The sequence below is a fragment of the Camarhynchus parvulus genome, chromosome 28 (assembly GCF_901933205.1).
Source record: "Camarhynchus parvulus chromosome 28, STF_HiC, whole genome shotgun sequence".
Classification (NCBI taxonomy): domain Eukaryota; kingdom Metazoa; phylum Chordata; class Aves; order Passeriformes; family Thraupidae; genus Camarhynchus; species Camarhynchus parvulus.
Window position 1 is genome coordinate 1,023,988 of NC_044598.1, and position 15,742 is coordinate 1,039,729.

Consider the following 15,742-nt stretch of genomic DNA (forward strand, 5'->3'; position numbering starts at 1 on the left):
ACCAAACAAGGCGGATATTTCGGTTTTTCTCCAAGATTTTTCCTTTTTTTCCCATTTTTGCTTCACCACAGGGCCCTGCTCAGCTGAGGGTGGTGGGGAGAGACTCGTGAGTAACCCTGGGGTGCATCCTTGCCCTCTGCTCCCCTCCTGGACCTCTCCAGTCCCTGTGGACTCGTTCCTTTGCTCCTCCTTGTGCCAGCTGATGCTCTGGGCAGGGATTGGGCACCAATTCCTGGGCATGGATGTGGCTTTTCCCCCTCTCTTGGTGCTGGGAGGCAAAAGAAGGATCTTTTCCATGAGGAACGGCTCCAACCTGTGCCTGCTCATGCCTTGGATGTGCTTGGAAGGCAAATGCAGAGCTCTGCCCCATCCTTCAGGAGAATCTAGTGTGGGTTCACCATCCCAGGGTTTCTCCAAATCGAGCTGTAGGAAGGGACATCAATATTCCAGCTTTCCCTGAAATTGCCCTCTTGTTTTCCATTGAAATCAGCTCGCGTGGAATTCTCACCTTCCACAGGGGGAGGGTGCTTGTGCTGTCACTTGTCCTAAAGAAAATTCCAGCTCCTCTATCTGAAAGTGATTTTTTTTTTTTTAGGCTCTGCCTTGGCAGATCCAGGCAGCGAGTGGCTGGAAATGCTGCCCACGGCACCGAGCAGGAGCTCCTGGGATCTGGGGAGCGGGGCCAGGGCTCTCCATCTGCTCCGGCCCCGCTGCCAAGCTAAACTCCTGTGCTGCAGATCACACAAAGGGGAGAAAAGAGCCGCGAAAAAACCTCGGGAAACGGGAAACTCGGAATTCAGCCGAGGGCAAAGGGAATAAGGTGGGGCTGGAGCAGACAGATGTGGTGGGGAGAGTCACATCTGCCTGGGGAGGTGATGGGGACACTGCAGACCCCAGGAACGAGGGCTGGATGTGCCCCCAGCCCACCTGAGGGCAACAAGAAAGGTGTTTGTATCCCTGCTTGGAATTTCACAGGAAATGGAGGGATCGCCTTACTCCTGGCAGGAGAAAGAGGCAATTTTCCTTCTAAATCAGGCAGCTCCCGTGTCAAAAGTTCCACAGCGAAATCCCGCTGCACTCAGAGCAGGGCTTTTTATGAATAAAATCTTAATAAATGTCCAGGGCTTGATTTTTCGCAGCAGCCTGGCCTGGCTTTGATCTCCCCTTGCCTGGGCTCAGCCCCTGCCAAGCCAAAGAGGGAAAAAGTCCCTTTGCCCGGGTTTAAAGCAAAGGGTGTTTTTCTAAAGCTCTTGGCTGTGGAGCCGCGTGTGATACATCATCCCTCGGCCCCATCCCTCCTCTCCCAAATCCAGAGCACACACTGAAACAATTTCCCTGTGGTTTCCCTCCTTGGTGGAGTCGAATTCCTAGAAAACAAAAGGAATGTTGCAAGCCTGGTCACAAGCTCGGGGGCTGGAAATGTTACCCAGGGCCGGTGGCACCTCGGCCCCAGCCCCTGAATCCCTCATTCCTCCCACGGGTGGGTAAAACCCGGGAGTTTCTCCAGCCCTGGGAATGGCTGGAGGCTGTGGGGATTTAGGGAATTCTGCTGGCCCTTTGCCCCAGCCCCGAGGTCACTCAGAGCTCCCTGAGGTCTGACCTGGTCCTGTCCAACCCCAAAGTGCTGGGATGGGCACAGACTCATCCCAGCGAGTGCCCAGGGAATGCAGGGGCAGGAATTCCTCCCTGGGAGGTGCTGGGATGGATTCCCAGAGAAGCTGTGCCTGCCACAGGGATCCCTTGGGATGTTTTTTGCATTGGGGATATTTTTTTTTTGGTACATTTTAAGGGCATCTGGACAAGGTGCAGGAGCGGGTTTGTGTGGATCATCCCAGGAGGTGCCAGGGATTCCCTGCTGCCAGGAGATGGGATAATTCCCATCCTTGGGATCACCTGGGCTCATCCTCTGAGTTCCCCGGCTTGGAAAGTTCTCAGGAGCCCTCGTGCCCATGCAGGACCTTTTAAATGTGTTTTTGGCAAACACAGGTCACTGGACCGAGCCAGAGGTGAGGCAGGAAGGTGATTATTGATAATAATCAATAATCAATCATGCTGATTCTTGATTTAATGTCAGGGACGAGGAGAAACCAGCCCGATTTGGGGCCAAAGCCCTGCTGGCTGTGTGTGGGGCTGGGAAGCCAGGGAAGGAGTTAATGCTGTGGAACAATTTCCCTGAGGAAAGCTTTGTCTGGGCTGGTTCCTGAGTGCCTCTCGGTGCCTCGTGTGCTGCTCGCTGCTACTTTTGATCTCCAGTTCCTCCTGAAATTCCATGGGGAGGTTCTGGAAATCCTGAGCAGTGCAGGTCCAGCGTGTCCTCATCCCCCTCAGCCCCTTTTAGCCCCTTCCCATGAATAAATCCCTCCTTTGCCTGCTCTCTGAGCAGAGTGAGCAGCGTGGGCAGCGTCCATCCCACATTCCCTGACCCCAGCTCTCTGCAAGGACAAGAGCCAGGATTTGCTTTTTGCTTTTTTTTCCCCCCTGATTTTTTCTGAGATGACATCACGGTTCGGAGCTGTTGCTGCCCTGACAGCAGTCGTGTCACCCTGGCAGAAGCAACACGGGCTAATTTTAGCCCAGGCAGTTTTTAGGTGACACTTTTAATAAAGGCAGGAATGGAAAAGTTCAAGGGGCTCTCAGGCAGCTTTGCTGGGGGCTCCTGACAGGCCCTGATGGGGCTGAACCAGCTCAGCTTTGATGCAGAAATGAAGGGAAGAGGTGAAGGAATCAGGGCTGACACCCAAATTCCCAGCTCTCGTCAGACTTGGGAGATCAAAGAATCCCGGAATGATTTGGGTTGGAAGGGAACTTAAATCTCATCTCATCTCTCCTCTGACATGCCAGGGACACCTCCCCTGTGCCAGGCTGCTCCAGCCTGGCCTTGGGCATCCCAGGGATCCAGGGCAGCCACAGCTGCTCTGGGAATCCCATCCCAGCGCCTCCCACCATCACAGGGAGGAATTCCTTCCCAATATCCCACCTGAACCCCCTCCCTGTCCATGGAAACCATTCCCTGTGCCCTCCATCCCCTGCCCAAAATCTCTCTCCGTGTTTCTTGTGGCTCCTTCAGGCACTGAAAATCCACAACTGGGGCAACCCAGACTTCACTTCTCCAGCTGGACAATCCCAGTTCCTGATGTCCCAGTTCCTGATATCCCAATTCCCGATATCCCAATTCCTGATATCCCAATTCTTGATTTCCCAGTTCCTGATTTCCCAGTTCTGGAATCCCCAGTTCCTGATTTCCCAATTCCTGATTTCTCAATTCCTGATTCCCAATTCCTGACATCCCAATTCCTGATTTCCCAGTTCCTGATGCCCCAATTCCTGAATCCCCAGTTCCTGATATCCCAATTCCTGATATCCCAATTCCTGATTTCCCAATTCCCGATTTCCCAATTCCTGATATCCCAATTCCTGATATCCCAATTCCTGATATCCCAATTCCTGATTTCCCAGTTCCTGATGCCCCAATTCCTGATTTCTCAATTCCTGATATCCCAATTCCCAATATCCCAATTCCTGGTATCCTTTCCTCCCAGAGAAAGTGCCATGAGCTTGCTGAGCATTAAAATGTTGAATTTAACAATTTTTAAAGCAGTTTTAAGCCCCCTCCCCTGGGCATTTCCATGATTCCAAAGACAGTAATGAATGAGGATCTCATCCCATTTTCCCCACAGGATTTTCCCACCTCCATGTGCTGCCTGGAGCTCCCCAAAATGAGGAGATTGGATGTTTTCCTCTGCCCTCACTTGCGTTATTTACTGCTCAAAGTTCCACCTGCTTGCACAGAAGACATGGCAAAAATTCCTGAATCCAAACTGGGAAAACTCATAAATGCATTCTGGGTTTGTTAAATGGTTTGGACAGATAATGAATCATCTGCAAATATTTGATTTCATTAATGGTAAAGTTATAGGCTGTGCTTTTTCCTGTTCTGAACAACATTGTAGAGGCTTGAATAAATACAATAATTGAAAATTAATTAAAAAGCCCTTTGAAACCGAATTTGTGTTATCTAAAATAAAATTCTATGTTCAGGTCAAACTAAAACATTCATCTAATCACCCCCAAACGACTCCTCCTTTCTCTTCATTTCTCGCTCTGCTCAGGGCAGCAGAAAACTCAAATTACTCTGCAGGTTCTGCTCCAAGCACGTAATTAATAACAAAAATAATTAATTACAAGCATTCTTCCACTGTGCTTCACTCATTAAGGAGTGAATCCCTTCCTGGGCAGTTTGTGACAGCTCCTTGAGCTGAGCCTAAGCTGGGTTTAGGGCCTCTCTCCTCCAGGGGGAGGAAAATGTCATTTTTGGGTCTTTCCTGGCTCTTTTTCCCCATGGGATGTCCCAGTCCTGCCCTTCCCAGGCAGGTAAAGCCCAGGTGGGTTTAAACAGGAGTGGGGCAGGACTGGGGAATGGGAATGGGAATGGGAATGGGAAATGGGAATGGGAATGGGAATGGGAATGGGAATGGGAATGGGAATGGGAATGGGAATGGGGATGGGGAAATGGGGATGGGAATGGGAATACAAATGGGGTAGGAGTGTGAATGGGGTAGGAATGGGAATGGGAATGGGAATAAGAATAAGAATTGGAGTGGGAATAGGAAGTGGAGTGGGAATGGGAACTGGAGTGGGAATGGAAATGGGATGGATTGGAATGGGAATAGGAATAGGAATTGGAGTGGGAATAGGAAGTGGAGTGGGAATAGGAAGTGGAGTGGGAATGGGAATGGGATGGATGGGAATGGGAATAGGAATAGGAATTGGAGTGGGAATGGGAATGGGATAGGATGGGAATGAGGTGGGAATGGGAATAAGAATAGGAATTGCAGTGGGAATGGGAATTGCAGTGGGAATGGGGATTGCAGTGGGAATGGGAATTGCAGTGGGAATGGGGATTGCAGTGGGAATGGGGATTGCAGTGGGAATTGCCTCCTGGCAGAGCTGCTTTCCCTGCCCAGCTCCATCCCCAGCTCTGCCTTTCCAAGGCATCCCGCAAGGCCGCTGTTAATTAGGCTGCTGTTTATTAGGCTGAGCCTCTCCTGACCCCTCCGGAGCCGGCAGGGGCTGACTGGGAGCAGGGCTGGGGACAAAGGAGAGGCCAGGGTTTCAAAGGGAGCAGAGCAGGAGGGCTCAGCTCTGCTGGAATTGGCGAACGGAGCCGATGGCTGCAGCTGGAGCCTCCCGTGCTGGCCGGGGAGGGGACGGGGCTGCAGCAATGTGGGGTCACCCTGGGCAATCCTTGGCTCTCCCTGTGGATCCTGCTTGGTGCAGGAGCTCCTCTGAGCGCCTTGGAGCTGGAAATCAGCCGGATTTGGGCTTTCCCGGGAGGATCCTGGGCTTGCGCCCCTGGAAGAAGCCGTGGGTGTGCAGTGGCACGGAGCAGAGGGAGGATTTATGTGCATTTCATTCTATTTGAAGAAAAGCCATCGGTCGTGAGGCCTACAGCAAGAGGCAGAGGAAAATTGGGGGTTTTTTTGGTTTTATTGTTTTGTTTTTTTCACGGAGCCAAAGAGTGGAGTTGAACTCCCAACTGACAAAGTTCTTCCTCAGAAGGAAGACTGAACATCTGCATCATGCTTTTCTTTTTAAAATGATTTCTTTAGAGAAAATGCTTCTTAACCTCCAAAGTTTTTCTCCTCTGGAGCCACGGTAACTTTTGGGCGTGAAGATCCTGGGCTGGGTCACCTATTCCTTCAAAAAAATCCATGTTTCGGGCAAGTTACACTTCATTGTTTCACACTCAAACCAGGAAAACCAGAAAAGCGCTTTTCACTCCACACTTTCCCCTGCTGCACCACACCACCGCTTCCCCCGAAATTACGACTGGACCCTAATTAACCCCCGGCGTCTTTGAAGTGAAGCCGCTGTCAGGAGCTGAAATTGGGGCTCAGAGCTTTCCCCGGGGGCAGAGCCCTGGTGCCACTGGAGCCGAGCTCTCCCCCAGCCCCTCCTGGGAGGATTTTGGCTGGAGGATGCTGGGCTGAGCTACTCCCACCGCCCGGGCCCTCCCCCTGGCCTGGATGAGGCTGTACCTTTTCTGCTCTGCCCAGGAGTGAGCCCTGCACTCCTTCTGTCCTGCCCAGACCTCCGCTGAACAAAGGAGCTCTGGGCACATCACCAGCCCCAGGACCCAAAGGTATTTCACCCCTTTCCGGAGCTGCACAGCTGATTTCTTTTCTCTTTGTCGCTTCCCTTCTCTCTGATTGTGTCTCACACATTTATTTTTTTTTTTAATTGATTTCATTTCACACTCACAGCCTTGCCTTGGAAATGTTTTCCTGCTTCCTTCCCAACCGGTTTAAAATCTGATTTTTTAGGGCTCGATTCTCTCATTGCTTTCTCAGTGTCTTTCTCACAAGTGGGGTTTGCTGGAATTTCTCAGCGCTGCAAAGAACTTTTGGAGGCTTTTATTCCATTGAAGCTGCGACTCTCTGGCGGCTGTAAATGACTTTTCCATGCCTGTGTGAGCTCTCCGGGAATGTCCCGTGTATCGATCATTTGTCAGGCTCCTCATCCCCCCGCGGGGAAATGGATGCAGCTGGAATTCCTTCGCTTTAAATCGCTGGAGTGCGAAACTTTTCGTGCCTTTTTTCTTTTTTTTTTTTTTTTTTTTAAAAAAAAACTTTTTGCCACTTTTTCCTCCATGTGCCCCTTTCTTGGGGAGCTGCGGGGCAGGGAAGGAACACTCTGCCTTTTGTGTGGCTGGAGATAAGCGGAGAGCCAGGCTCGGGGGGCTGCAGGGAGGGCATTTCTTTGTCTCCTTTCCCCTTCCCACCCTCCTCACTCGCTGCGTTTGAAACCTTAGAGCCTGAAAAATTCCTGCCCTCAAGAGCTGAGACATTCCCAGCTGGGACGCTGGGAGCAGCGAGGGAAATTGGACTTTGAATTATTTTTAATTATTTTTTTCATCATTTTTAGGGTTTGATTTTTTTTTTTCTGGTGGGGTTTTTTGTTGGGTTTTTTTGTTTTTTTTTTTTTGGTTTTTTTTTGGTTCAGACACATTTTCTGTCCTGTCTGGGCTGATTCTCGAGGCTGGGCTGGCCGGGAAAGCTGCAGTGGGAGAGCAGGGGGGACAGTCAGGGGTGGCTCGGGGGCCTCTCCTTCCCCACCCGGGGCCTCTCGCAGCTCACATTGTTCCAGGAGGACTCCTCATTCCTGCAGCACCGAATTTTGGGGGTGCTGAGGTGAGAGCTGCCCCCCGAGCCGGGAGGAGGAGGAAGGACGGGCTCCCCACGGGCACAGCTGGGCGATTTGGGAGTGGGGGCCCTGGGGATGGGCTGGGATCCCCTTCAGAGCCTTTCCCTTGGCATTCCTCATCTGCTGCCCCCTGATCCCAGCCTTGCCACCCCTGCCTTCTCCTCAGCCCCCCGAAATCACCCACCCCATCCCAGGGGCCACCCCCGGGGGGGTCCCCATGCCAGGACAGCTGTCCCCTCAGCCAGGGATGGGATCTCCTGGAGCACCACGGCGCGCAGCACAGCTGGGGGATGATGGCCCATGAGCAGGAGCTGCTCTTTCTTGACCTTCTCCTCTTGCCTTGGAGGACTTTGGCTGCTCTTTGTTTCTCCATCAGGAAAATCAGCGTGGGGCAGAACCACAGCCCTTGGGCATCTCCTGGCTCGCAGCTCTTGGGAAAGAAAGATTTGGGAAAGCAGGGCTGGGGGTTGGCAGTGGGGACACCGGGTGGGCCTGCCTGACCTCGAAAACGAGAAACTCCTTCAAAAGTCTCTTTCCCCCTCTTTTCCTTCCAGCAAGCGAACTCCAGGACGGGTCCTTGGCACGCGGGGGCTGCTGCCAAAATCCATCCTCCTCCTCCTCCTCCTCCTCGTCATCCTGCGAGGGCAGCAGGGAGGCTGCAGCTGGACAGAGCTCTCGGGGGACTGCTGGACGTGGGGCCAGCATGGGGGATTGGTGGCTGGCCAGGCTCCTGCTGGGCTGCTCGGCTGTGCTGGCCGTGGCACAGTACGAGGGGGACTTGCAGACAGACAGATTCACAGCCTACGAGGACAGACCCCCGAGCAGGGTGAGGAGAAGGGGCCAGGACTCGCTGCGAGGGTGAGTTGGAGTTCTTGGCTCTTTGGAAATCCAGATTTTGGGTGATTGGCAGAGCTGGGCTGGCAGGGTTGCCGTTCCCTGAGCTCGGGAAGGAGGAGCTGGATCTGGGAGGATCCCGTGGGAGCAGTGTGGGCACTGAGCTCCTTTTGGGGTTACTGAGCTCCCTTTGGGGTCACTGAGCTCCCTTTGGGGTTACTGAGCTCCCTTTGGGGTCACTGAGCTCCCTTTGGGGTTACTGAGCTCCTTTTGGGGTCACTGAGCTCCTTTTGGGGTTACTGAGCTCCTTTTGGGGTCACTGAGCTCCCCTTGGGGTTACTGAGCTCCTTTTGGGGTTACTGAGCTCCCTTTGGGGTCACTGAGCTCCCCTTGGGGTTACTGAGCTCCCTTTGGGGTCACTGAGCTCCCTTTGGGGTCACGGCACTCGGGGCTCACCTGCAGGGACTGCAGAGCCCCCACACCCGCCTGGTGGGTGGGTTTGTCTTCCCTGGGAGGGTGGGCACAGGATTCCCGACAAGCTGGGGACATCCCACCCTGGCAGTGCCCCAGGCCAGGCGGGGCTGGGAGCACCTGGCACAGTGGGAGGTGCCCCTGCCATGGCAGGGGTGGCTCTGGGGGGGCTTTAGGGTCCCTTCCAAGCCAGCCCATGCCACGCCTGGCAGTGGTGGCTGTGCCACGTCCCTGGGGATGTTGTCACATCGGGATTTGCCCCTGGGGTCCCTCTGGCTGTGCTCCAGGTGCTGGCAGGGTTTTTCCCCTTGGGGCAGCTCCTGCTCCCTCCCAAATCTGGGGCCATTTCCCACCTGAGGAGGGAGCCCGGGCATCTCCTCCTGGAATTCCAACCTTTGGGGATGGAGGCATCTCCTCATGGAATTCCAGCCTGTCCAGATGGACGCATCTCCTCATGGAATTTGAACCTTTGGGGATGGAGGCATCTCCTGCTGGAACTCCAGGGGATGGAGTCATCTCCTCCTGGAATTCCAGGGGATGGAGGAATCTCCTCGTGGAATTCCAGCCTTCATGGAAGGGAATCCTTGAAACAATTCTGGGAAGTTCAGTTCCAATTCTGGGAAGTTATGGATCAATGCTGGGAGGTTGGACTTGATGATCTCAGAAGCTGTTTCCAAATTTAATCATTCTGGGATCTTCCCTGGCCTGGTTTTTGCTGCTTTGAGGCCTCAGGATCCTTTGCTGCTGTGGGATTTCCCTTTGGGAAAAGCAGATCAGTCCCAATTCCGGGTTTGCTTCTCTCAGAGTGGCCAAAGGAACGAACCAAGGGGGAAATGTCAACAAAGGTTGGCTCAGCTGTTTAAATCTGGGGTTGTTCCACGCTCTGGGCACGTGGGTGACCTTGACAACTGCATTTTGTGGAATTATCTCTTCCCCAAAGCCACCCAGTGGACATTTAATCCCATTTATCCCTGGTGTCCATTTAGCAGCTCAGGACACCATTGCAAATATTTGCTGTGGCTTTGCCTTCCCAGCCCCCAGCTTTCCCTTTCAGGGAGATAAAAAACCAGCTCCAGCCTGGGCTCGGGGCTTGCAGGGAGGAATTTGGAATTCCAGAGCTGGGAGTAAAGCCCAGCTGAGCTCAGCTGAGCTTGGGTGGGCTGGAGATTCCCTGGGCACCACCCTGGGCACTGAGGCTGCTGAGAGAGGGTCCAAAAATGTGGATGTTGGGTCTGGGTGGAGGAAAATGGACAAAGGCTGAGGATTTGCTGTTGGATTTGAGGGTGGAGCAGGGCAGGGTCCTGGCTGTTCTCCCAGGGCTCCTGGGCTGGCTGCAGCTCTGCTTTGTTTGTCCCCGGAAAGAATTTCATTCCCCAATGCGAGTTAATCGGAGTTTTCCCTTCCCACACCTCTTCTTCCAGCTCCCAAAGTCTTTTACAATGTTTTCCTGCCATTCCTGGAGCATTTTATCCATGTTTTCCTTCCCCAAAAGCCTGGTGAGGGACAGACACGTCCAAGGACTCCAGGGACAGTCACCAACCCTGACAAGATTTGGATTTTCCCCTTCCCTTTGGGAATTTTCCCCTTCCCTGCTGGGTTAATGGTTGGGATGATCTCTGAGGCGTTTGCCAGCCCTGATTCTCCTGGGATTTATCTTTGTCTGTGCCTCCTTTTCTCCCTCCATCTCCAAATTCTGTTGTTTCCCAGACTGGACAAGAAAACAAAACCCCACCAGAAGTTCAGAGAGAAAAATGGGACTCAGGTGATTTTTAGGGAGTTTTTTAAACTCTGGGAGATAAAAATACCCAAACATTGGTTCGGTTTCTCTTAAATATCACCCACAAGTGGCACAAACCACTTCCTGTGGGTTCTGTAGAATCCCAGAGTGGTTTGGCTTGGAAGGACCTCAAAGATCATCCAGAATCCATCAAAACCATGGGATGGGAGGGAGGAGCTGCTCCCAGTGGCTGCAGGTGCCCAACATGAGCTGTCCCTGCTGCTGTCCCTGCTCCAGGGCACTTTGAGAGGCTTTGGGAAGAGGCTCCAGCGGTTCAGGCCAAAGAGTGGGTCTGTTTCTGCTGGAATTGTGTTTATTTAGAGCTCATTCCCATCCCAGCCTCCTTCAATAAAGGGAAAAGCATGAAATAAATGCAAAGCGGGGATTGAATGCAAAATAAACAAGCCTCTTATCCAGCCCTGCTTTCCCAAATAACAATTAATAAAGGCATGGGGAGCAATAAATCCCAGCCCAGGCCCGGCTTTAATCCGGCCTTAAACCCATTAAAGGAGAGACAATTTCAAATGAGCCTCTCCTGAAGGGCCCAGCCCTGACAAATCCCGTTCTGAGGCAGGCCTGGGACGGGATTATTGCTTTATTATTGCTTTAATGAACTCTTGGGCAGTTTCCAGGAGTTTGTGTGGAACAGAGGGGGAGCAGGGCTGGGCTGGCACTGCCATTCCCACTGTCCAAGGAGGGATGAAGGCCTGGCTTTAACCACAGCTCGTTAGGTCAAGCCCATTAATTACCAGCTGGCCCCTGCAAGTGAGAAGATGGATGGGGAGAGGACGTTGGGAGAGGAGTTTGTGGCACTCAGAGGGGCCAAATTAATTGTGGGGAGAGCAGAACGGGAGCAGCTTCCAGCTCATTTCTGACAGCTCCTCATTTTCCACTGGGGGATGGACAGGGAAGTGCTGGAAATGCAGGACAGGAGCTCAGGGGTTCTCCAAAAGCTCCTTGAGCTTGGATTTTCCACTGAGAGATGGACAGGAGCTGCAGAACAGGAGCTCAGGGGTTCTCCAAAAGCTCCCTGACCTTGGATTTTCCATTGGGGAATGGACAGGGAAATGTTGGAAATGCAGAACAGGAGCTCAAGGATGCAGGGGGGTTCTCCAAAAGCTTCTTGAGCTTGGATTTTCCACTGAGAGATGGACAGGGAAGTGCTGGAAATGCAGAACAGGAGCTCAGGGGTTCTCCAGAACCTCCCTGAGCTTGGATGCAAAGGAGAGGGAAATCCAGGGGCTGGGATTTGGGGCCAGGGGACACAAAGGGCCTGGAGCTGAGTCTGGGGTGATGCTAAAGGCCAAGGATGGAGCTCCAGCACCTCTGAGTGTCCTCAGAGAGGGGCGCATGGGGTTTCCAGCAGGATTTGCACCTGAGTCCATCCCTGACCCTGCGGTTCCACCAGAATTTTAGGAATGAAAAAGGTTTCAAAGCCACGTGGGGGTGGCACTTGGGGACGTGCTGGTGGCCGTGGTGGTGGCACTGGCTGAGCACCTCAAAGTCCTTTCCAGCCTCAACAATTCCATGATTCTCTGAGCCAAGGTGCTCCTAAGAAGCTGAAATTTCCCAGTTTTTGCCTCAATCCTGGGTTTCAGGCAGCCAGAACCCCTCACTGAGGGGAGCTGGGAGGGCGAAAGAGCGACGATTGAAACCCTTCAAAAACCCAAATTAGCAAAAAGAGCCCCAGATTCCCCTCAGGAAAGGTGCAGCTGGAGTTCTGCCCCTGTGATCCAGGCAGCTCTGGAGCACATTCCTGCTTCCAGCTCCACGTCCCAGCCTCGCTCGCCGTGCCAGGGCTGGGATACTACGAACAGCACCAGGAACAACGTGAAGGCAGCACTTGGAAACCTCTGACTCGAGACTTTTGTTCCTCAGCTTTCCTCTGGGCCCTGATTTATGTTGTGAAATGGTTGATCTTGGCCTCCTGGCCGTGGCTGGGCTCTCTTGTTTTTGGCAGGGATCGTGGGGGAGAATATTGGAATGGCGAAGGAATATCTGGCGGGGGAGCCAGAGGTTGTATGGGTTTTGTCTGGAAGTTTTAAGGGCTGTATTTGAAGTTTTGATTTATTTCAGAATTTAAAGAGGGAGGAAAAAAAAAATTAAAAAATGGAAGGGTTGGTAGTGCTGCGTTCCAAATGAAAGTGTGAAGTAGTTCCTGGAAATCTGTTGGATTTTTAGTCTTTTTTCAAAGGAAAAGGTTCCTTGCTGGTCTGTAGGGGTTGAATTAAACGTGCACCAAGAGGGGAGATTTTCCTCCCATCACTCAGAGGAGATGTGGGAAGAACCCAATAAAGGGGGAAAATGCTCTTATGGACAAAGCAAACGTGTTCAACAAGATTTTTAATAGATCCCCCCTTTGCTGAAAAAGCATAAAATAGAAAACGATCAGGATTATTGGGCTTGAACCCAGAGCAGCTGCAACCCAACCCCTGCGCAGCCTTTGCACGACTTTCCTTCTGTTTTCCTTCATTCCTTTGATGAAACCGAATAGGAATAATTAAAAATATTCATTCCATCTCCCAGAGGTGAGGCCCTGGAGCAGAATTCCCAGGGCAGCTGTGGCTGCTCCATCCCTGGAAGGGTCCAAGGCTGGGTTGGAGCAGCCTGGGACAGTGGGAGGTGTCCCTGCCCTGGATTTGGATGGGGTTTAAGGTCCTCCCAGCCCAAACCAGTCTGGGATTTTATGATCCCGTGTTTCTACGTGCTGAGTTTGGAACATTTCTGTGCTGGCGGTGTCACACATCCAAATTTCTGCTGGAAGTTCTGAGCTTTGCGGCTTTTCCTTGTGGTACAGACGTTCAGCACCTCTCACCTTTGAACACCAGCTCTTAGAACCAAAAATAATTGGAATTGCTGGGGACTTGAACCCATTCCTAAAGTCCTCAGGAGCTGCTTTGGAGAGCCAGGGATGGGTTCCAGCTGGGAGGAATTCAGAAGCCCCTTTGCAGCACCTTGTCATTGTCCCCACATTGGACGGGGGCAGGTCTGACTTTCCCAGGGGAATTCTGGAATTTTGCCGTTGCAAATTCCTCCTCAAACACAACCAGGCCTGGGGCAGTGAGCGGAGGACTCCTCAAAGTGGGGATTCTCTGAGACAAACCCCGTCAGCATTTCCTGGTCAGTGCAGGAGGGCGACACAAACCCACCCAGGACCCCAAAGCTTTGTTTGGGGTCTGCTCTGACACAATCCCAAATCCCTCGGGGTGGGAAGGGAGGGGCTTTCCCAAACCCACCCTGACGTTTGGCAGCAGGGATTGTCCCCTGTGATCCCAGCAAGGCCAGGGGGGCTCCAGAGCCGTCCCCAGCCATTGTCAGAGCTGATCCCAGGGGCGCAGCAAAAATCCGGGCACGGAGCAAAACCAGAGCAAATCCTGAATTGGAGGAAAAATGTCCAGCTCGGGTGGAGAGGTGGGATCACTCATTGTCCCTGGAAAAACCACAGGCTGAAGTCATCCACATTCGTTCTCTTTGAGTTTCACAATGAGAGAAAGGCTGCAAGGAGTGGGTCAGAAATAATCCCAGAGGAAACTTTCCCCATCTCTTCCTTAAAGAAGCTTTTCCATGGACAGCAGACACCCCTTCTTTTGGCACTGAAAATCCACATTAAGCTGGAATTAGGTATATTTTCACTGGTGAAGCAAAAGGTGCCTCTGGAAGGTTGGGAAAACCTGGAGTCACTGGCCATTTTTTAAAAAAGGTGAACAAGTTGGGAATTGGCTGATGGGGCTCCCACCCAGCATTTCCCAGCCCAGGGCTCTGTTCCAGTGGGTTTTTCCTTTTTTTTCCTCCCCTTTTTCCTATTTTTCCCTCTCCTTTTCCTCTTTTTTCTTTTTTTTTCCCCTCTTTTTCTTTTTTCCTCTCCTTTTCCTCCTTTCCCCTCTCTTTTTCGTCTTTTATTCATATATTTTCCTCTTTTTCCCCCCCTGTTTCCCCTCTTTTTTTTCCTCTTTCCCCCCTTGTTTCCCAGCCCTGCTTGGTGCCCCCGCTGACATTCCCGCTGCTCCCTCCCTGTTTATCGCTAATCCCGGCGTTTGTTTAAGGAGCACAAAGGCGATGCCGAGTTTGTTTTCCCTCTGTCCTTCCTTCTTAGGGTCATTTGCATAATTCTCATTAGCTAATGAGCCCCTTTAGAGGCACAGAAGGTGAGAAGGGACGATCCAGCCGTGGAAAAACGCTCCAGGGCTTTGCCAGCTCTGGGAAAAAAACCCCAAAGAGGCAGAGCTGAGAGGAGGGGGGAAAAAAACCTCTGGAATTTAAAATTTAATTTTGAATTTAATTTTAAATTTATTTTAATTTTTTAAAAAATTGTGTCCTCATCCCTGGCAGTGTCCAAGGCCAGGTTGGATGGGCTTGGAGCAGCCTGGGACAGTGGAAGGGGTCCCTGTCCCTGGCAGGGCTGGAATCCCATGACTTTTAAGGTCCTTCCATCCCAAACCATTCTGTAATTCTCTGATTTTAAGACATCCCTTTTATCCTGACCTTTCTGATGGAGCTGAGCGATCCCAACTCGTGTTTCCCTGCACTGAGCAAACTGCTGATAACTCGAATTTTATCCCAGATTTGCTGAAGATGGTATTTTCTTTTTCCCCCTTACAAACCAGCGTTGCCCTTCTGGAGGTTTTGCTTTGGAATCTCATTCCCTTCTCCCCCTGGGTCATTGCTGGGACATCATCAATCCCATCCCGTTCAGAGTGGATTCTCCCCATGGTTTATTTTGAAACTCTGCTAACTTTTAGCAGATGCTCAGCAAGGTTCACTTTGGGAGGAACAATTGGCATCTTTGAGTTTCAGCCTCCATCTCCCAGGTTCCCTGCATGAAATCCCGGGATGAATCCCTTTGGGAAAGAGGTGGTGTCTGACCCCTGATTAAAAATACTCCGCTTTGTCCATCCCATTGAGCTCCCTTCTCTCTCAGTCCATGGGATTGGTGCCTCATTCCTCCTCCTCCTCCACTGATTTTGACCAAAACCTCCCAAAATTACAAACAGGAGGGAATGAAGGGAAATGTCCCACAGGGAGCTCTTCCCTGCTCTCCTGCAGAGCCTGGGTTTATCCAAAGCCACTGAAACAGAGGGAAAAACCCCAAACTGTGTTTGATTTTCAGCCCAAACGTCTGCGGCTCGAGGTTCCACTCCTATTGCTGTCCTGGCTGGAAAACTCTGCCTGGAGGGAACCAGTGCATTGTCCGTGAGTATCCCTCCGTCCCTGCCTCCACTCATCCACCTGGTCCACGGATTTCCCTGCTCCCAGACCCTGGGGAAGGATCCCCAGCTCCTGGGAATTCCCGGTTCTGCCAGTCCCAGTTAAACCCAGGTGGTCCCAACTGGTCCCAGTTACTGAATTCAGCCTTTAATCCCCTCCTCGAGTGTCCCCGGGTCCCCTGGCAGTGCCTTTGGGGACAGGAGGCTCCCGAGGAGGTTTTGCTCCTGAGGAAATGATTCCTGCTCGTTCCCG

The 15,742-nt window shown here is 52.1% G+C and overlaps 1 protein-coding gene across 1 annotated transcript in view; it reads left to right on the top strand.

The window, feature by feature from the left end:
* Positions 1 to 6,011: 6,011 nt before the first annotated feature.
* Positions 6,012 to 15,742, top strand: part of FBN3 (fibrillin 3) — a 74,337-nt gene continuing 64,606 nt past the window's right edge. Inside the window, 4 exon segments of the mRNA XM_030966499.1 lie at positions 6,012 to 6,049; positions 6,051 to 6,142; positions 7,758 to 8,061; positions 15,393 to 15,475. Coding sequence (XP_030822359.1) covers positions 6,027 to 6,049; positions 6,051 to 6,142; positions 7,758 to 8,061; positions 15,393 to 15,475 — 502 coding nt within the window. The 5' untranslated portion in view covers positions 6,012 to 6,026.